We start from the raw sequence: 22500 nt of genomic DNA on the forward strand, positions 1-22500 counted from the left end.
ATTAATGTTTCCAGGAAAAGAAATATGTTCTGGTATCACGTCGCTTGCATACAACAAAAGCCTCTTTGACTCGATGCCTGAAAAACAGGACATACCATTCCTCTGAAGGTCAGCAAGAAATGACATCTTAGGAGCGATTAATTAACCGGCACTGATTTGAATACTAACGTTAGATGCACACGTCCGCTAAGTTATAAAACCGGTCATCCAGCAAGATTCGATAAAGTACAAGTTCATAAAGCCTTATAAACTGAATTCGTCTGACTCTTTTTGCTATCTTCTACCCGGTCAAGGATGTGATCATGTGACGATACTCATCTGCATATGATCCAGTCAGCTAAAGTGTGGTTCGTGGCTCGTGCATGCCAGGTCCGACTACCGTTGCCTTTCTAAAAAGGATGTACCCTCCTGGTGCCATCCCTTCCAAAGGGGGATTTGGATGTTGCAAAAGTATATACATGTATATATATATATACATATATATATATATATATATATATATATATATATATATATATATATATATATATTGTATATATATATATATATATATATATATATATATATATATATATATATTGTATATATATATATATATATATATATATATATATATATATATATATATATATTATATATATATATATATATATATATATATATTTTATATATATATATATATATATATATTTTATATATATATATATATATATATATATATATATATTTTATATATATATATATATATATATATATATATATATATATATATATATATATAATCTGTGTGTGTGCTTGTATGCGAGTTTGTATGTATGTGTTATAGTAAATATCATTTGCACTTGCCCATGCTATAAACATGGTAAGAGTAAAAAATCATATATTAGCTTCACATCATTAAACGCTCTACTGCCTTTTTCGGTTCATAATTAACGGCTTTGACTGCATAGGGTTTTCGTCCTTTTATCGTTAATTAACTGCTGCTTCAGATGAGCTCCATTTGGCACTTTTGTTGTGCACATTAAAATAGGAAAATAATTATTTGCAGACAATTCCTTTCAATATGAATTAACAGTCTGTTCGTGAACGGCATCTTATGTTTGAAATAAGCATGAATTATCACTATTTCGTTTATCTATAAATATTTTCTGCTATTGTCTGAGGGTGCATTTTTGAATCGTTTCCGAATACCTCTGATTCGTTCTTTTTCTTTTTTTCCTATTAATCGTCGTTTTTTTAAATTATAAGGAATGTCATACGCCCAGATCCTTGAAAAGAACGTCTAGGTGTTTCTTGGAAAGAAAAAGAGGAAGCTAAAACTCCAAGTTAAAAAGTACTGAATCTAAAGCCACAAATTTATTTTCAGTCCTTCTTCCTAAATTTACCTGGCATGGTACTGAATAATTAATCAATTATCCTTCATTTTAGAATATTCACCCATTAACATGCATACTGCGGAACATTTGCAGTTTTGTACCCTCTCGTATTGAGTAAAATAAAGCCGAAATAAGCTTCTCCATATTTTTGCTTCTAATTTTATTGTATGCTTCTTGCTTACTTTCCAAAAATAACCATCATTTGTACAAAAAAAAAAAAAAAAAAACGGGTCGATAAGATCGCGTACCTTTTCATGTCAAAGTTCTGAAATCAATATACTGTAATTTCTTTATGGGGGTTTTGCTTTATTTTGCTATAATTGGTAATAATGGTTTCATATATACATACAGATATATATATATATATATATACAAACACACACACACACACACACACACACACATATATATATATATATATATATATATATATATATATATATATATATATATATATATATATATATATATATATATATTGGGGAGTGAATAGAGAGAGAAGAAGGTTAATCTGTTCTCCTCAGTATTTTGAATTTTTTTTTACCTAGTTTCTTTGATAAATAAAGACATTTCTCTTTCGTAGCTAACGATACAAGAACAAAAGCAAGTTTTTTCTGATGGATACCTGTAAATTTCTTTTCGGTCGCTTGCCACAATCCCCTCTATTCACGCCAGTGCAGAGTTATCTACTGAGATTTATTTTCACGTGGAAGTTTGAAATACTCTGTAAAACCATATTGGTTTGCGTTTCTTCTATTTTTTTACAATGCTCTTTCCATCACTTACCCAACTTCCTGTTACCAGTGCCTCAAGATCACTGCGCTAAACTCTTGTTGCATATGTATTGATATTGTTTTCTATGCACTAATTAAAAATTCATTTGCTGTATTATTAAAGGTAATAATCACTATTTAAAAGAAAAAGAAAGAGCTTTGAAAGCATTTCCCTGTCTTGATAATCTCGAAGTTCACATTTATTCCGCTTAATACTATTATTTCATAATAAATCATCAAACGAGATAAAGACCTATAACAGCGAGAACTTTATTTTCCTGTCATCAACGGTCAGTCAATATTCTACCTCTTCGTACATATAATACTGAATATTCCTTCGGTACATTTCATTTTACGCTGCCTCAGAATGGTTGCAGGGTAAAAATACCTCCATGAAGATTCCACAAATTCGTTCACTTTTGAGAGGCCAACAAATGAGACGGATTATCAGTCCGAGTACTTAGCCATTTCTCGCCATAGCTATTATATCTCCCCATATACAAACGAAGCTCCAAAGAGATTGGTGTTATGAATTTGCAACGCATGTATTAAGACAACATATTTTTGATATTCGTATCAACATAACGGTACCTCCCTTTGATACAGAATGGACTTGATGGTACAGGTAGATTTTGGGCTTCACGTAAAGATTTAATAGAATCTCTTTGTAAATCATTATAGTGTATTATACTGATCTAACCGTCATGTTAGGTGGGGGACGTGTAATGGAATTCCGTAGATATATTTTCCTCCCGGGTTAATTAATCCCAAATCAAATGGTACACTCATCCTTATATTTATTTGTAACACAAGTGGTAACGGCAATGTTCTCGATGTTCAACAATCAAAACATATTGCAAAAGGGAGCAACATGATTCATTTGATATATTACAAGTATGAAGCAACTTTCAAATGACTTAAATACTTCTGTAATATCTGACGGGATAGGTGAACAAATCGACATAAGTATTAAGAATCAAGCACCAGAAAACAAACATCCGAGAATTTCACGTGCTTTCACTAGTGTCAGAAACGTACAAGTTAACCAAAGGACATCTCGCGTATCTATCAGGGGTACAGCAGCACTAGTTTCAGCGCCGATGATTCAGCGCCGCCGTTTCAGCACCAGAAAGTTCAGCGCTAAATATTTCGGCGCCAGACGTTTTCAGCGCCGGAAAGAGACTGTCTGATATATCTAGACACTGAAATATAATCTTGTTTCTTTTAAATCATTTGATTAGTTTTAAAACCTTTATAAAAACATGTAGGAAAAGAATAAAGCCGAAAAAATCATTTATTTATATTTTAGAAAAAATTATATATAAGAAACAACTCATTTAATTCATTAAATTGTGTCCTATTGAACAAAGGTACTCTATTTCATTTTTTGTGCCATATTCAGAAACAATCTTTAGAATTCTCTCATCTGCTTTTCTGTATTTACGTAGTTTCAACTGTGGTTGATGGCCACATGCAAGTTTCTCAAAGTACTCGTCCCTTCCTTTTGAACCTGCCTGAGGACATCGATGAATTTCCAAATAGTCGGGTGTAACATTCCGAGTTCACTTTTCAATCTCCTATTAGCCGCCTCAGCATAGTTATTTGTCCTGTCGTGCCCATTTAATGTTCTTTGATGCATATTCCACATCTCCGTTGGAAATAAAGGACTTCTGTCTGCCTGGTCCACGCCGGTTTGGACGGCCTACATAGTTGTCTTCAAACCAGTTTAAAACTGGAATTAATTCCTCCGGTAAATTACCTGCCAATGAATCTATGTGAGTGTCTAGATCAGCAACTGGCACAAAGCATAAAGCAGTTATCATTTTCGCATGTAATGCAAAGTCGGGATTAGTGTTATATAACTTCATGAGACCATACCCACTTAGCTGCTTTAGTAGATTTTGAGACAGATGAAATAGACAGCCTCTGATTTCAACACTGGGGAAGGTGTCTTTCATTGCAGTAAAAGCAGATCGCTCAAAATCACAATTGATTACGTCGGGTCGTGCGTTTGTGCTCATCTCCTTTATCATCTCAAACAACCTCACATATGTTGCATACTGCTTGTTTTGTAAAAGCGCATACAATACAGGGTGTACTATGTTATTTTTTTTAACCAGAATAATGTACACTTGATAAAATAGCTGCGGTGCTACAGCAAATGTTCCATCAGCATACCAAATCGTAGAATTTGCAATGTCTCATCCAAATATAATAATCCGTTCGCTGCCTGTCCCTCTAAAACAAAATTTTTTATTTATTTATTTTTATTTATTTATTTATTTTTATTTATTTATTTTTATTTATTTATTTAATTTATTTCTTCCAAATATAATAATCCGTTTTAATTTATTTCCTTTTTATTTATTTATTTATTTTTATTTATCTATCCATTAAACAAAAATTTTTCACTGGTTTTTATTTATTTATATATTTATTTATTTTTTATTTATTTGTTTATTTTTATTTATTTTTGGGGTAGGATATATACATCATATACTTTTCTGGTAACTGAAGCTCTTCAATGGACCTTGGGTTTCAGGGACTTGGTTAACTGCGTTACGTTTCCTACGAATAATTCTTCGCATTGCGTGCCTGTTTGGTAACTGTGCCATACCTGCAACAGGCATTTTCTCGATGCACTTATTTATAATTGTACTTGGCAACTCACAAGTCATTTCAGCTCGGTCTCTGGCATCGGTCAAGACATTTTCTACTTCGATGGCAACTGCTGAAGGAGGATGAGTATGTCCGTTAATCTTTTGATCACCTCACTCTAACGTGTGAATACGAGCTTTGCATCTACCATCTTCATGGCATCGCCAAAACTTAACAAGATCTTGTGTTTTGCTGTGTTTGTCGAAACGATAAATATAGCCTTCATGACAAAACTTTTCTCTGCCTCTTACTTTTTACGGAATCAGCCATGGTTTCCAGGAAAAAACTCAAGGTGTTGTTGTTCCAAAATCTAAACACAAACTAACAATTAAAAATAAAAAGATTTTATGCTTGAGAAAAAAGAAATCTTACAAATATATTACCATAAACAACCATCAAGTGAATGAGCTAGTTTCTCTGCAATTATACAGTAGTAGAAATGAAGAAACAACAACTATAAAAGAAAAACAAATAATCTTAAATATCTTACCATAAACAACCATCAAGTGAATGAGCTAGTTTCTCTGCAATTATACAGTAGTAGAAATGACGAAACAACTATAAAAGAAAAACAAACAATTTTACAAATATCTTACCATAAACAACCATCATGTATAAGTTAATTTTTTCAATAATTATACAGTACGAATATCGATGAAGCAATTAACACGGAAAAAGAAAACTTGAATGTGAAACACACACACACACACACAAAAAGCATAGAAATGATTTGCGGCGCTGAATCGTCTGGCGCTGAAATTTATTTAGCGCTGAACTTTCTGGCGCTGAAACGGCGGCGCTGAATCATCGGCGCTGAAACGGTGGCGCTGAACTGACCCATTCCCCTATCGGGTCACACTTGCTAAACACTACAAGGCGGGAGATAACACGACCCAGACGGCGGTCGCTGAGGGAATGAAATATTTAGACCATTCCAGAGAGTCGGGGAATTTTCGAGAGCTAAACCTTCAAAGGTAATACGATAAAATCTATCTTTCTTTGCTGAGGGATAGTACATGGACCTTTATTTCTTGCTCATTCTTTGTACAAATGTTGCTGTTGCTTCTTCCTTGTCACAATGTTTTATAATACGTCTGATTTCTTGTATGGATATCCGAATAATTCTTATTAATTTTTCTCTCTTTCTCCCCCCTGTGTGTGTGTGTGTGTGTGTGTGTGTGTGTGTGTGTGCATGTGTAGGCTATCTCTTATATACCTAACCTGTTAGGATATCGAATAATTTTTTTTTTCTTCTGTTCGTGTTTTATAATACCATCAGGGTTTTTGAGTTTTCTTCCTCCACATTATTTTGAGCTTCCATCCCTGTTTTTTTCGTTTCATCAGGTTTTTGAGTTTTCTTCCTCCAATTAGAGCTTCATCCCTGTTTGAGTGTTGTAAAGACACTGGAGTGTTGTGGGGAACCCCTTCTCGCTTTGCCTTACTCCGTTACGTCTCCTTGCATCTACCATCTTCATGGCATCGCCAAAACTTAACAAGATCTTGTGTTTTGCTGTGTTTGTCGAAACGATAAATATAGTCCAGGATAATCCGGGATCAAGTAGTCACAAACTAAACCATAGCCCTAACTACAAGAGACACGAAAGTTTAGCCATACAAAATCGAAAAACATGAATAAAATTGAATATAAGATGGTTAACTGCCAAGAGGTAATAAACAAAAGGGTAATCCAGGAAAATCCGGGATACGCGGTCAGAAACTAGAGCCAAATACTTAACCATAAGAGATGCGGAATCTTACCCATTCAAATTGCAGAAACATGTATAAAACTCAATACTAATTTTGCTTATATTTATCAACAACTTTTTTAATTATGAAGGCATCAAATTTAAACAAACCAAGACTTAAATTTAGAACACTTTCATTACTTGACTTGATAAAACAAGATTCAATGATAGTCCTTTTAACTGTGTCGTTGCACGGGACTCAAGATCTTGCTTCGCTCCAGTTATTAGGATGATGTAAATCTCTCATATGTACGAATAATGCGTTAATAAACGTGAAAGCGCTGGGTACTGAACTTACTTCTACCTATCATTTTCCTGTGGGATTCGCTTGTGTGTATGTGTATGTGTGTATATATATATATATATATATATATATATATATATATATATATATATATATATATATATATATATATATATATATATATATATACTATGTATATATCAACTTTATCACATATATAATTGCTCTGTGCATTAGTATATATATACTGGACTATCAACTTTATCAAACTGATGGTGCATCTAGTACAAAAGACATTCATCCAGTTTGAATGAGGTCCTTGCTTAGTAATATATTTGATATATATATATATATATATATATATATATATATATATATATATATATATATATATATATATATATATATATATATATATATATATGAATGTATGTATGCATGTACGTATGTTTGTGACTTCTATATCTAGATGATATATTTACTTTGGGATATGATAGGTAAATTAATAAAAAGTTACACGTTCTTTATTTGAAATACAGTAGTGAAATTCAGTGAGGGGGAATTGGCATGAACATCATCAACAAATGGCGATAACAGAAACCGTCCCCATCCCCCAAAAATCAGGGGGAATGATGGTTGAGAATTAAAAGCTAAAAAGATAACTGTCCCGTCTTTGAGAGTTCAAAGCAGAAGGTACTGTGCAAAATATTTCTTTTATATCGAATTTAATAAAAGCAGAAGAAGCAATATTACCTATATCTTCAGGGAGCATGTAAAAGACTAATCAAGTTTGAAGCACATCGTTATTAGGTCTGGTTACAGAGCGATTGCTACGCTTGTTGGCAAGGGAACACAGTGTCACAGTTTTACTACGTCGTTACAGACACTTTTGTCCAAATTAGGCAAGGATGATGCTCTCTCTCTCTCTCTCTCTCTCTCTCTCTCTCTCTCTAATAACTTATATTTCATTTCTATTTACAGAAACACCGTTACTCAGAGAATTTTCAAGTATCATTAGTACCCATGCCCTAATGGGGGTAAAGAACAATTTCGCGTTCAATATTTTTCTTAACAACAAAAGACGCTCAGAGAAACTGCAAATTGGAAGCCAGAAAATGGCATCCCTTTTGAGCCACAAAGAGCACAAATGCCTCCTCTTGGGTCGGTATGCTGCCATGCTTTTTCAAGAGGCAGCTTTCCTCTTTGAGCAGGCCTCGGGAAGTGGAAGTGCCACAAGCAAAGTATTTTCATGGAGCCCGAGGACTCCGATGCGCCTTCCCCTTCGAGGTTATTGGCGGAAAATAAGGCTTCGTTGCAGGAGAATTTCTGGTCCGTTTATATAACGTATCATACGTCAACGAAACGACTCATATATGACAAGAAGAATAGAATTGTTTTAAATCCTTGCAGTACTTACGATAAAAAATCCTGATTTTAATATAACATAATGCAGTTTGTAATTGAAAAAATGAACAATGCCAAAAATATTTTGCTAGTTAACAACTGAAGTTACATCGAAGGAAATAATTTTCTTTTAAAATATCTGCCACTAAAACTGATTCGATAAGAAGACGACCGAATGCGTAAAAAAAAAAAAATTATAAGCATCGGCTGCATCAATATCCTCTCTCTCTCTCTCTCTCTCTCTCTCTCTCTCTCTCTCTCTCTCTCTCTCTCTCTCTCATCTTATTGCACTTGAAGTTAAAATTCAAAGTGACAATGGAAAATAATCATAATTATTTTCCTGATGAATACGGTAAGGTTTGAGTGGGTTGCAACCCAGCCTGTCTTAATTTTTTTCCTTTTCCATATATTAACCGCCAGAATCTGTTTTCTCTTTAACAGGAAGAAGAGCCCGTGCCAACATTAGGCTGGCTTAATTTAAAGCGACAACAACAACAACAACAAAAACCTCCGCCACTGTCACCAACCAATTAGTTTTCTCTGTAGATGGCCACCTACTTACAGTATGCGTCAAAATGTGCCCGCCTACTTACAGTATGCGTCAAAATGTGGCCGCCTACTTACAGTATGCGTCAAAATGTAAGACTTAAAAAAACAAAGAACAAAAGCTGCATATTTTCCCTGTCCTTTGGAAATCTATCGTATCATCTGCCAGCTGCCGAAAAGAATATAATTGGAAAAATAAAGAAGACTGTGTAAGATGAATACCGCTGCAGCAACAGTTGTTTTCAATAATAACCCCACTGACAACAGTGATAATAATAGTAATATTAATAGTAATGAAGGTGACTATGTAAATGATAATTTGCAACAGTTTCTGCAAAGTAATATAGCAACTTATTTTCAACAGCAAATCTGTAAAATAATTATTACTTATATTAGAAAAAACAAGAATATAGAAGCAGACCATTATAGGTTCATTTTTCATTCACGAAATGAACTTCTCCAACCAACCTGGCCGGGGGAAAAGAGGTAAAAAAAATCCCCAAAACAAACGGCAGCAATGCCCGTCATCTCTTTTCGTCTTCCTGAATAAACAGAGGCCATATGTTCTGATGAGATATAACAAAAAGGCGATTTATAACCCGCCGAATTGCTTGTTCATCACCAAATTCATACTATAACGAAGTAAAAGGCGCCAACTGAATAGATTCAGGGTGACAGAACTACAGGGGAGGAGTCAGCAAGGATATATTTTAGTTCGGGCGACCAGGGGATTAATCTTCCTTAGAGGAACGCTTCAAGTGATCACTTCTCTTGGTTTCATTTAGTTATGTCGCTAATGAGATCATTCTAAGGCAGAATTCTTGTTTTATCTCACCATATGCAGCAGTGCAATAAGGCATTTAGACTTTAACATCCAAACACGTTTACATTTATATGGACATACTTACCTACGACTAGAGTCTGGTTAGTTTCTAGTCAGGTGTCAGGGCGCCTTAGGATCATTTGCTATAGGACCAAAATATGCAGTACATGCATACGCTGATACACAGAAACAAACATACACGCATACATATTTATATATACATACACATAAAATATATATGTATACATATATAATATATACATATATATATACACACATACAATATATATTATATATATATATATATATATATATATATATATATATATATATATATATATATATATATATATATATATATATGTATGTATGAGGGAGTGTGTGTGTGTGTATATGTGCATGTTTGTATGATAGTTTGTTAATTTACATGTTTTTACACTTCCAATAATAAATCACAGAAAACAAAACACTTATATCGAATTTACCGGCACAATTACAAATAACGAACCGAAGGTCACTGCCAACCTACTTCTAATCCAGAAAGGCAAGTTTCTAGATCTGATAGGGGTGAGAAAACGTATCAAATATATTTCATTTTCGTGTAAATTATTCCAAAACGAGATATCTAACCATCTCTATATCTATCTATCTATCTATCTGTCTATCTATCTATCTATCTATCTATCTATATATATATATATATATATATATATATATATATATATATATATATATGTGTGTGTGTGTATATATATATATATATATATATATATATATATATATATATATATATATATATATATATATATATATATATATATACTTATATATTAATAAGAATATTCCCTCCTACGCCACCTTTTCCCGCAATAATTTAAAGTATAATGACTAGGTACTTAAATAAGGTAAATTTAGTATGATTCACTGTAAGAAATTCGCCCCTAAAACCTCTCACCACTGCCTTTTTGGGGGGAAAACCCCTTTAAACCCCTTTCTTGTCCAAAGTGCTGTCAGAAATCCCTAATTCCAGGTATGACCCAACCAGAGCTAATCGTTGCCCAAGGCAGGCCAGCTGTTGGGCTGACCACATGTGTTCTGCCATTTTGAATTTGAAACCATGCTGCCTGCAGTTCCCACGTGGGCAGAGTGATCACAACGACATCTAGGAAGAGAAAGCTGTAACTTCCGAAGCTTTATAAAGGGCCCTGGACAGGGAAGCTAACATATATTCAGAAGCAAGAGCCCGTGCTAGCACAAGGCTGGCTTAATCTTAAACAACAAAGAGAAGCTAACTCTCAGAATTTCTGGCGCGGAAACGGAGGACAGAGCTCAGTCCCTTGCTCCACTTAACTGCCTATGTGGGACACGTGGCAGGCAGTATCCAAAGTAACTTTTGATGTGAATTAATTCGCTTGCCCTCCCCATCGCTGGCCCTCATAAGAAGGGAACTTCAGCTCCTACAGAAAGGTAAAGTACCAGGATTTAAGGTTTTTCGTCAGCAACGTTCGCCATTTTCCTCCCACTGTGTTCCTTTCTTTTCATAGTGCGAAATAATTACAGTGAGACCTGTACTGCTTTATATTTCGTGCTGTTTAATTTGCAAAGCATTTACAAGAAGAGTAACGTAATTGCTTGATGTTTGAGTCACGGGAATCGAGTTCAGTCTAGGCATCATCTATGTAATTCCCCGATTCCTTCATTATAGTGTTAGTCCCAGTTAAGTAACCGTAAGTGTTCGATTGCAGGATAGGATTACCCATCTGTGGAACTATGTCACTTCGAGTGTGTAGCGGCCCTCGCTGCTTCGTTATCAACAACTTTGAAGCGGAAACCGCGCAACCAGGAAATTCCCGTCATTTGCTTACGCCTCATTGCCAAAGAATAACGCTACCATTCTTCTGATGTATTTTCTTTTGTAAATATAATGAGTTAAGTTAAACCCCAGACTTTATCCAATCACTTCCCCCTTGAAGTAGCACTTCAGGCATATTTTTTGTTGTTTGTAATTTTAGCTGTCCCCAAGGCCAGAGTCCAGATTTTTTTGGAAATTAAGGTAAGTTGCGTATCATCCTAGTATACCCCATTGATCTAGCAAGACCCCAGCTTTAAAATTACAACAATATATACATACTGTATATATATATATATATATATATATATATATATATATATATATATATATATATATATATATATATATATATATATATATATATATATATATATATATATATATATATATATAAACTGTATATATATATATATATATATATATATATATATATATATATATATATATATATATATATATATATATATATATATATATATATATATATATATATATATATATACACAGGGTGTGGCATATAGTAACGCCCTTTGTTTAAGTGGAACAAAATTAAAGCCTTTTGATTATCCTTTATTTTTTCGAACATGAATGTATTGCCACAGGTTAATAGATTAATATAATATATTAACAAAATTAATATAATGCTTATTCGGTTTAATAATGCGGCATAAGTAACGCCCTTTTTAATATTATATCTTATAATGTATATTTTCTTTATTATTTTCTTTAATTAATTTGCTAAATCTTAACTTTTTCAAATATTTTATACAACCATGAGATTAACAAAGGAACAGAGAGTAAAAGCAATTCAGTTTTACTGTCAAAACAATAAAAATGGCGCTGAAACCGCAAGATTCTTATCAGCTGAATTTAACATCCCAAGGGTGCAAAGCCGAAATATCATTTGTATTGAACACTATTAAACCGAATAAGCATTATATTAATTTTGTTAATATATTATATTAATCTATTAACCTGTGGCAATACATTCATGTTCGCAAAAATAAAGGATAATCAAAAAGGCTTTAATTTTGTTCCACTTAAACAAAGGGCGTTACTTATGTTATATATATATATATATATATATATATATATATATATATATATATATATATATATATATATATATATATATATATATATATATATATATATGTGTATGTATATATATATATATGTATGTATGTATGTATGTGTATGTACTCGAGTGAATTCACATTTACTCCAGGAGCACATGCGTGTGTTCTGCTCCTTGGCCTTCAAAGTAGTATCGATAAAGAGCGAAACTGAAGGATTATTTTGAAATGATCGAGTGGAATCCTAAAATGTCCGAAATACACGCAAGGCTCTATGCGTCGAAAGTTGCAGGTTGCAACAAGCAAGGTCTACATATATAGAACTCAGGCTGCATAAGAGCGGATATCATTTCCCAATGCTTTTTTCTCTAGCTGACTCGCTGTGTATTTTTCGTTTTCTGTGCAACAATAAAGATACAACTAGTTACATATACATGCATACAGATAAACAAGTATTTAGCACACACACACACACATATATATATATATATATATATATATATATATATATATATATATATATATATATATATATATATATATATGTGTGTGTGTGTGTGTGTGTGTGTGTGTGTGTGTGTGTATATATATATATATATATATATATATATATATATATATATATATATATATATATATATATATATGAATGTCTTTTCCTGTAATACTACAGTGTAATATATATATATATATATATATATATATATATATATATATATATATATATATATATATATATATATATATATATATATATATATATATATATATATACAACATTAAGCTACAAATGTTTAATGTCCAGTTTGCGCTACTTCGGGAATATCACTGAAGGGGAATTATAAATGACAAATGATTTGGCACCTAAGTGACTCGAACATTTGATAGTATGCCATCAACGACTTCCAAGCGACGTTCTAGACCCCTGGGCTGTCAAGAGAGGTATAAGTTAACGCCGATTCCACCGTACATATCTCCGTCCGAGTGCAGGAATTTGTACTTGGCGTCGACATCAACTCACTCCCAAATACTATTCCTAGGAATGGAATGGAATGGAATGGAATATAGGACTTAGGCCAAAATCAAGCGCTGGGACCTATGAGGTCATTCAGCGCTGAAAGGGAAATAGACAGTAAGAAGGTTTGAAAGGTATAACAAAGGCAAAACCTCGCAGTTGCACTATAAAAATATTGTTAGAGAGGGTGGAAAGTCAGATGGAAGAAAGAGAATATGAACGGAGGGACTATAATCCTACTAATGACGTCAAGCCTTCTTAAGAAAATCTCATTCCAGGTTCCAAAGAACTCGAGGACTCCATGAGTTTAATGAATGGGAATATTCTCTGCCTCCTCGAATTACCAACTGTTGTATAAGTTGAGTTCGCCTTGTTTCTCTGATTATCAAGAATTCGCTTCTTAGGAACATAGGGGCTTAAGTGGTTTAGTTTTACGCAGTCCTGGTTTTAAGCTGAAAGGGTAACTGCTTTTCATCTGTTTAAATCTTTCTCGTCCTATCATGTTCTAATAACATGCTCTTTCACCAGATTATGTATATCTTCGAAGGATACACTCCCATGTATTCATTTTTATCAACCTGCCTATCTAATGAATTCGGAACCCGAATACTGTATTATCTATCTGTGACGTACTTCAAGCCCAAGCTTCCTTTTAACCATTTCTGTTAAAGCAATATACAGTAACCCATAAATACCGAAATTACGATACGGTCTGAATTGCATTTATTGCAGTCTCAAATTTTTGCTATTAGTTTTCATTCTAGGAATTGAAAATTAACATAAATAGAATATTAATGTATAATTCTATATTTGTCTGAGATAATTCTTTTTTTTTTCCACCAAAGGCATAACAAAGCTATAAACAGAAAAATGGTGGTGAATTAATGCCAGGTAAAAATCTGCTGGAGGCCAGGGTGAAGATTTACAATCATCATTTGACTGTATGCATTTGCTGGTCTGTGGGGAAAGGAAGATTTATTTACCTTTCAAGGGACCGCACTGCGGATGTTCGTGTTTATTTGCTTTTACGCCTTTTTATCATGCCTTTTCGCTCAGTTTAGAAACTGCGTTATAAACTAAAATATATCAAGTGCGAATGCCTTTAATCTATCAAATCTGAAATATATCAAGTGCGAATGCCTTTAATCTATCAAATAAGAGCGATTGGTGCTAATGATAATAACAACAGGTAAATTAATCAAACGTAAAAAACTCGATTTGACTGAATTTACATCAACTATTTGAAAAGAGATACCTAAATGTTCTCTGTGCTGGAACCAATAAATCTCTCCAAGGTAATGGAAAATTTCACCCATGAACTGCAGTTTTTTTGCGCTGTCAGAAATTATGAGGACATAAACGATATATAATGTATAAAAATTTACCCCACACCTTCTTCACTCGGTGTATTAAGTGTAAAACAGAAGAAAATTCTTTTCAGGTGTCTTGAAGAACGTGTGTGAAAGGTTCCTATTTCAGAAATAACTCTACTGCTGTATATTATTACAGCAGCTATTTACATACTGCCAATTTGCAATAAAGTCTTATTTCACTGCAGTAAGCATCCACTGTTTGGAAAAACGGCTGATGTAATGAATGTTGTCTGTTCTCTTTTAGTAAAACTGAAAAGGAGGAGGGATTAGGACTGCGTTTTAAAAAGCCCTGATATAATTATAACCGTTTGAAGGATGAAAGACGTTACTTAATACAGACAATTACCTACTGCCGCTGCCATGAATACTATAACGTCTAATGATAATTGCACCTAGGAATGAAACATAACAACAAAAACAACAACAAAATAATAATAATAGTAATAATAATAATAATAATAATAATAATATTGTTATTATTATTATTATTATTATTATTATTATTATTATTATTATTATTATTATTTATCTCCCATAGCACTAGGAGATCTATAGACACATCAGTGTTAAAAGTAAAACTATTATTATTATTATATTATTAACGCGATGTGCCCCGTCCTTACAAAAAAAATCCAAAGCATCACCCATTCTGACTTAGTAGAGTGTCAAAATAAGGAAAAAATACAGAGTAAATAAAAATATAAGAAAGAGAAGAGGATAGGAGGACAGCCATATACAGTGAAAATGGTTGAAGTTTTATAAGTGAATCATGATGTACAGAAGATGGTGAATGTTAAGAGCCATATGTTTGTAGACTGAACTCAGGAAAGTTCTGCTGATTCACTTCCATTCAGGAAGATTAAACGAATTGAAATGATTCAGAAGGAAAACCTGCAAACTTTCTGGAACTGAGAAAGACTAAAGAAAGGGATTCACGAGACGGAACGTAAGTTAATAAGGTGGAAGAGTTTGTTGAGCGAGGGAAGACGCTTGACTGATTATCATGGGAAGAACTACAACTGCAACGGATAGGGAACAGGAATGGAGAAAAACATACTGGAAGTAAAGGAACACAATGAACACAAGAGAACAACATCATTGGGAAAGGTGAAGAACGAAAATCTGAGAAACCGACAATAAGAACAAGTAACTGAAATTAAAACGACATAAAAAAGTTTTCTACGTTCTGTTTCAGCACAGAAATAGATAACAGCTACAAAAAGCAATATTGAGGAGACTGAATTCAGAAACGGTGACTTGAATCTGGATGGCAAGCAAGACACTTTCGTTTGGAGATACCATAAATTTGTTTTGTTATAACTATGACTAGTATACTGATTTATTGAAAAATCGATTTTAGTTTGTTTTATGGATCCGAAGAAAAGAAAGAACAATGATCACTGCCACATTCACAGTTAAACTCATGAATAGTGGATGAACTTGTCGTGAAGATAACTTCCACGAAGTACGAATTACAGGGAACCCGAGCCTGGATTGAATTGAAGTACCCTTCAATCTGTTGCAGGCTCTCGTGGCCTTTTTTTACTAAGTTTTTTTTTTTTTTTTTGGACAGTTATATCGAATTTTCGTGATTTTCGTTTTTTAATGAATTGCTTTGAAAAATATTTCCAAATAAATCAGAGTAGTGCTCAGCCCTCCTTATAAAGAATGAAGTTACTTGTTTGGGTCGCATAACTTCGAAATTGGCGGGAAGGTTGACTATACGAAATCATTTTTAAGGAACATTTTGAAATAATTCAGGTTGCTATAATAACTGTCAAACACGACTACAGAAAAGTAAATGGCAATACTGGATGAGAAGTACTCTACAATATAAATTTGTGTCATTTATGTATGCTAGTAAACAACAACAAAAAAACAGTGCCGATGTTCACACCGTAGAAGGAACAAACAGACCATAACTGAGAATTAAGTAACGTTAGGAATTTCGAGTCCCCAAAACGTGAGACAGTAAAATGATTTTTGTGTAGAGAAAAGGATATTTCTGCTAAAATTTTCTTCTGACATTTCGGCACAGTAGCTGATGAAGATCCATGACTTGGCGTACGGCCCTTGAAGGCTGAGAACTGTTGGTACCAAGTTGTTAGATCCGTATGAATTGGAGGCGCTGAAGAGACTAGAGAAAGATAAGATGACTTGTGAGAGAAAGTAGAAACGTGGTGAAAATGGAATGGGCTGTTCCAAAGTGGAGAGGGGTTCTTGAAGATAAAGGGCAAAGGAAGAATGGGAAATCCTGATAAATTGGAGGAAGGGTGCTCTAGGAAAATGTGTGTGAAAAGATCAAGAAATATGAGACACAGAAAAGAAAGATGAATGGATCTCGTTGCACCATTCTTGCAAAGTGTGATTTTTTATTTTGCACTCAAATATATCAATACCGCAGTTTTCCATCTTCTTAGGGTAAAATTCGCTGATATGTTGGGCCCTATTCGCCTGCCCGGGGAAAACCTCAGGTACCTAGTACTTAGGTTCCAACTCCTTTTATGACCTTTGCGTGTGGCCGTTTTCTAACTATTCTCAAAAAGGTAATTCCTTTATTAATATCAAATAATGTGAAAAAGTCACCGTTTTTTGGATGTAACACGCTACCTGTTTTTCTGATCTTTGCTGTCAGCACATTAAATCATACACGTTTTGTTGAGTTTTCTTGTGAGACTGGAAGCAGTAATGTAACGTTGGAGAGTTTTTTTTTTTTTTACTAAGCTTCCTGCAATTTATATAAGCTTTATTTTGATATTATTCATCATTAATGGTAAGATTGCTCATACATGAAAGAAGCGCCTTTTCTTGTATCTCTTTGCGGTAGAACTAAATTAATGACATTCATTTGACCAATGACAGAGCCTTTGCAATCGTCGTTAGATCTAGTTTCAGACATCCTTAAAGCTTGTTCCTCTCGCTCTCTCTCTCTCTTCCTATCGTTTTCTTTTTTTTTTTTTGCCATTGTTCATTAGAGCTGTCAAGAAACTTCTTCCTCCATTCAAATAGCAGTATATCATCAATGAAGCAATTCCTTTCTGCGTTCATGTACTTTGTGTAAAACCGAAAATACTGGATCTTTAAGAACGGTGGCTATTTTTCTATAGTGAACATCAGAAGTCATTCTCTTCTTTTGTTTTCCCTAATCTTTACAATACTGTATCTTTCAAGAAGATGAATTAACACTTGGGGTAGAGGTCTTAGCCTGTATGTTTCGCCCTTTCTAAATCAGGCCTGACTTGATAAGGGTATTAGCTGGTCTGCCTCATGACCTGTATTCAAATAATGCTCACTGGATAGAAGAGGTGGGCTTCAGTGACTGACTAAGGCTGACTGGATTTGGATACGATCATTAAAACCCATTGTGCTTCTGTTGACCAGAGCAGTGAAATATGCAGACGATACTTAGAGAACTGTTCACCTAAGCACTGATCACGTAGCTGAACGACTATGATGGTCACAACTAGTGAAGAGGGGGATGGGATAGCAACCTCATCCTATAACACTTGTTGAAGACCAAAAGCCTTACTCCTGATACCAATACTCGTTGTGTAATAGAGGCTTTTGGTAAATATAGAAACACATACACACACACACACATATATATATATACAGTATATATATATATATATATATATATATATATATATATATATATATATATATATATATATATATATATATATATATATATATATATATATATATATATATGATTATTATCACTTTTGTACGTGATTCATTTATCACACAGTACCACAGGTGAAAAATAAGAGTCCTGACCGGCTTCGACTTTATTTCCAAGCCATTGACGAAGGACTGATACAGAGTATAAGAAGTCACAAATATATATATATATATTTATTACAGGAACAGTACTGACGAACATACACAACCGTTAGAGACTACATATCCACCCACAGGCGCTCTAGTAATTTTGAATAAAAGTGAATATATAGAAAAAATGGAAAATCTTTTGGGTGATGATAGCACATATAAAGAATTAAATAAGAACCTGTTAGACAAAGTGAACAGTGGTTTCAATAGGAAAGTGAAAAACCTGTAAAAAGGTAACGAAAGCCTTAAAAAGAAGTTGTGTGTGATCTCTCCATCGCTACCATACATGTATGGTACATTAAAAACTCACAAAACAAACTTTCCTGCCAGGCCAATTATCAGTTCAGTTGGCTCCGCTCTTACAAGCTAGTGAAGTACTGTACCTAGTGGATATTCTCAACCCATTAGTAAGTACCATCTCAAATGCTAATATCACGAATAATGTGGACCTGATAAACAAACTAAATAGTGTACAGATTAATAGTGAATCCAGGCTTGTAAGTTTTGATGTAGTATCACTATTCACCAAGGTGCCAATTGATGATCTGATTGAGTTTTTATTTGAATTATTAGAGAATACACAGCTGGATATCCCATTTTCTAAAGTACTTTAATTGAATTGATTAAATTATGTGTGAAAGAATGTAAAGTTGAATTTAATGGTAAACTTTACTCACAAAATTTTGGTATGGCAATGGAAACCCTCTGTCCCCAGTGTTAAGTAACTTACATATGGAATTTTTTGAAAAGAAAATATTAAACAACATAATCCCACGCAATGTAACATGGTTTAGGTATGTTGACGACATAATTTGTGTATGGCCAGGGAACCTAGATGTAAATAACTTTTTTGCCAAGTTAAATCAATTAGTACCATCAATTAAAGTCGCTATGGAAATGGAAAATGATGGGTTCTTACCCTTTTTGGATGCCCTCATGCGAAGAAATAGTAGGGGGTTTAAATATATTGTGTGTAGAAAACCCACTAATATTTCTTCCTACGTGCATTTCTATTCCGGACAAAGCAATAAGGAATACAGGCAAGAAATTGAAATATTCTGACAGTTTATTAAACAGTGCATTTGAAGCGGCAAAAAAGACTGTATCAAAACCAAAAGGAACCTTACAACACAAAAAATTTTCTTGTACTGCCTTATAATAATATGAAAGTTATCCCCCATCTTCCTAAGAATTTTGGTGTTAATGTCGCATTTAAGAACAATAAAACAATGAAAAATGTACTTATCAAGAACTCCCCTGACAATACTAAAAGGTGTGTATATAAAATTCCATGTAAGTCTTGTGACAACTTTTATATTGGCCAAACGGGGAAAGCACTGGAAAAAAGAATTGAACAGCGTAAGAAATGTGTGAGATATGCACAGGGGAACTGTGGTATTTTTGTACATGTTAGCGAGAACAATCATGCTATCAACTGGGGAGGTGCAATAAGGATTGTATATTCTAATAATGCACTGAAAAGGAATATCATTGAATCTAGCTTTATAAAAGAAAGTTACAACCATAATAAGAATATCAGTTAAGGGATGTAAAAACTTGATCCTTTAATATCAAAAGAAATTTGTAAATTGTTTAAATTTTAAGTAGGCAGTAGAGACGTATGAAAATAGGATTATCATATTTGTAAACACAGTGCAGGGGCAGTAGTGCTAATGAGTTTCCAAACTCCTCCCTGACACCTGTCAGGTGTGGATCTGAGGTCGCCTATGGTCGGTATGTTTATCAGTGTTGTCCCCTGAGAGTATATTGTGATTTTTAGCCAAATGAGTTTTGAAGGTCACTCCTATCTCGACACCGGCCTGTGGGTGGATATGTAGTCTCTAACGGCTGTGTATGTTCGTCAGTACTGTTCCTGTAGTATATATATTTGTGACTTCTTATACTCTGTGTCAGTCCTTCGTCAATGGTTTGGAAATAAAGTCGAAACCGGTCAGGATTTTTCACCTGTGTCTCTTATTTTTCACCTGTGGTAATATATATATATATATATATATATATATATATATATATATATATATATATATATATATATATATATATATATATACGTATGTATATATAGATGATAAAGAGAAGTCTTTAATGATTAAACCCAAGAAAACAGTGACATGACAGTATTTTCGTTCGGAGCGTCATATCCCAATCTCTAACTAGGCTAACAGACTCGTTACGTTTATCACGATTTTCCAACGTATATCCCACCGACCTCTTTCAAAGGGTAAACAAATAACATGAGTAAATATAAAAGGACTACCACTTCCCTTTCATTTTTAATTATCTAGTCCCAGGTAAATCCATTCAGTCTCCGAAGACTGATCATGCCAATTAAACTGTCTTACTTTATTAATGCAACTGTTTTATAACTGTCGAGTTTCGAATTAAGAACACAAATTAACTTGGGACACGAAAACATTGTAATAAACGTTCGACCGGAATTGTACGGTTTCTGTTGTTTCCAGTTTTTATCCACTGTTTATTAGCCCTCTATTCTATCGGCATAACAGAGTATTTAACAAAATCTATGAAATACCTAACAGAACCTATGACAATTAGGTCAGTTTTAGGCATGGTTTTTTCTTTCCATGCACTCATTATAATTAATGAGCACGTTATCAACGTCATAACAACGTCAAAGACTACAGTTTAACAAATAGTTATTTTCCTAATATCTGTTCACTAACATAACATATTGTATCATCTGAGGAATTATCCACAAATTGTTATAAAATTATTCAGAGAAGAATTCAACATAAAAATAAAATTTCAGAACTTCAGCAGGGGATCTAAAAATTATTCGGAATTCATCGCCGAGAAATATGTTCATAACAAAATCCACTGTGAAAGTAAACATAACCAGTCATGAACATACCTTTGGAAAGTATGGCGGTGAGGTCTGACATGACATCCGCAGGTGATGTCGCACATCTGAGCACACGTTCTGGATTTTCCCGCTGTAAAATAAACGCACGGTGAGTGTTGACTATTTTCCCAAATCCATCGTCGTTTAAATAACACCACCCTCACCTCCCCCAACCCCCCGCAAAACACACACACGCACACACATTTTAATGGAAAAACAATACCCGATTAGAAAAATATATTAAAAGTATGCCATGATATTATTTTATAATGGAAAGTGAGGCATGCAGTTACAAATTTCAAATGCAGGAAAAGATAAATTCCTTAATACCACCTTTACTTGGAAAATGAAAACTGCATTAAACATGGTATTTCTCTATTTATGATAAATTCCTTCATGTTGCTTTTTCACACGAAGCATGAAAATTCAATACAACCTTCTCTGTGATCAAAATGCAGTTTTTCATAGATCCTGACCTTAACTTTCTTTTCCTGCAACGCCGAAAATTCAGGATCCTTCCCTTAATTTTCTTTTCCCGCAACACCGAAAATTCAGGAAATTTCTATTAAAAATCAAATTGTTCATGACTGCAGTCCTCATAACGAGAACGCATGATTTTTTAAAAGACACATTGCCTTATTTTCATCGCACAATTCTGTATGGCTTCTACTGTATACATCCCTCAGAGTTTACAGTATGTTGTAGTAGCCTTCATTTTCCTTTTCTCTCCCCTTTCCACTGCTCACCTGAGTCGGCTATTCTTCAGATGAATTTGGTCTTTTTCAAATTTCATGCAATGAATGTTATTCATTTTCTGAAGATTATATGGAACAGTTGAAGGTTTGATGGCATACAGTATCTCGCGGTGAAATGAATGAATTACTCTATGGATAGGAA

General features: G+C 33.6%; 1 protein-coding gene across 8 annotated transcripts in view; it reads right to left on the bottom strand.

The window, feature by feature from the left end:
* The window catches only part of LOC136832147 (hyaluronidase B-like), a 371768-nt gene that overhangs the window by 220861 nt on the left and 128407 nt on the right, over nt 1-22500 (bottom strand). For all 8 annotated transcript variants that reach the window (XM_067092839.1, XM_067092840.1, XM_067092833.1 and 5 more), the window contains one exon: nt 21613-21694. In XM_067092839.1, coding sequence (XP_066948940.1) covers nt 21613-21694 — 82 coding nt within the window. The remainder of the gene's footprint in view (nt 1-21612; nt 21695-22500) is intronic.

Source organism: Macrobrachium rosenbergii, chromosome 49, assembly GCF_040412425.1.
Source record: "Macrobrachium rosenbergii isolate ZJJX-2024 chromosome 49, ASM4041242v1, whole genome shotgun sequence".
NCBI classification, from domain to species: domain Eukaryota; kingdom Metazoa; phylum Arthropoda; class Malacostraca; order Decapoda; family Palaemonidae; genus Macrobrachium; species Macrobrachium rosenbergii.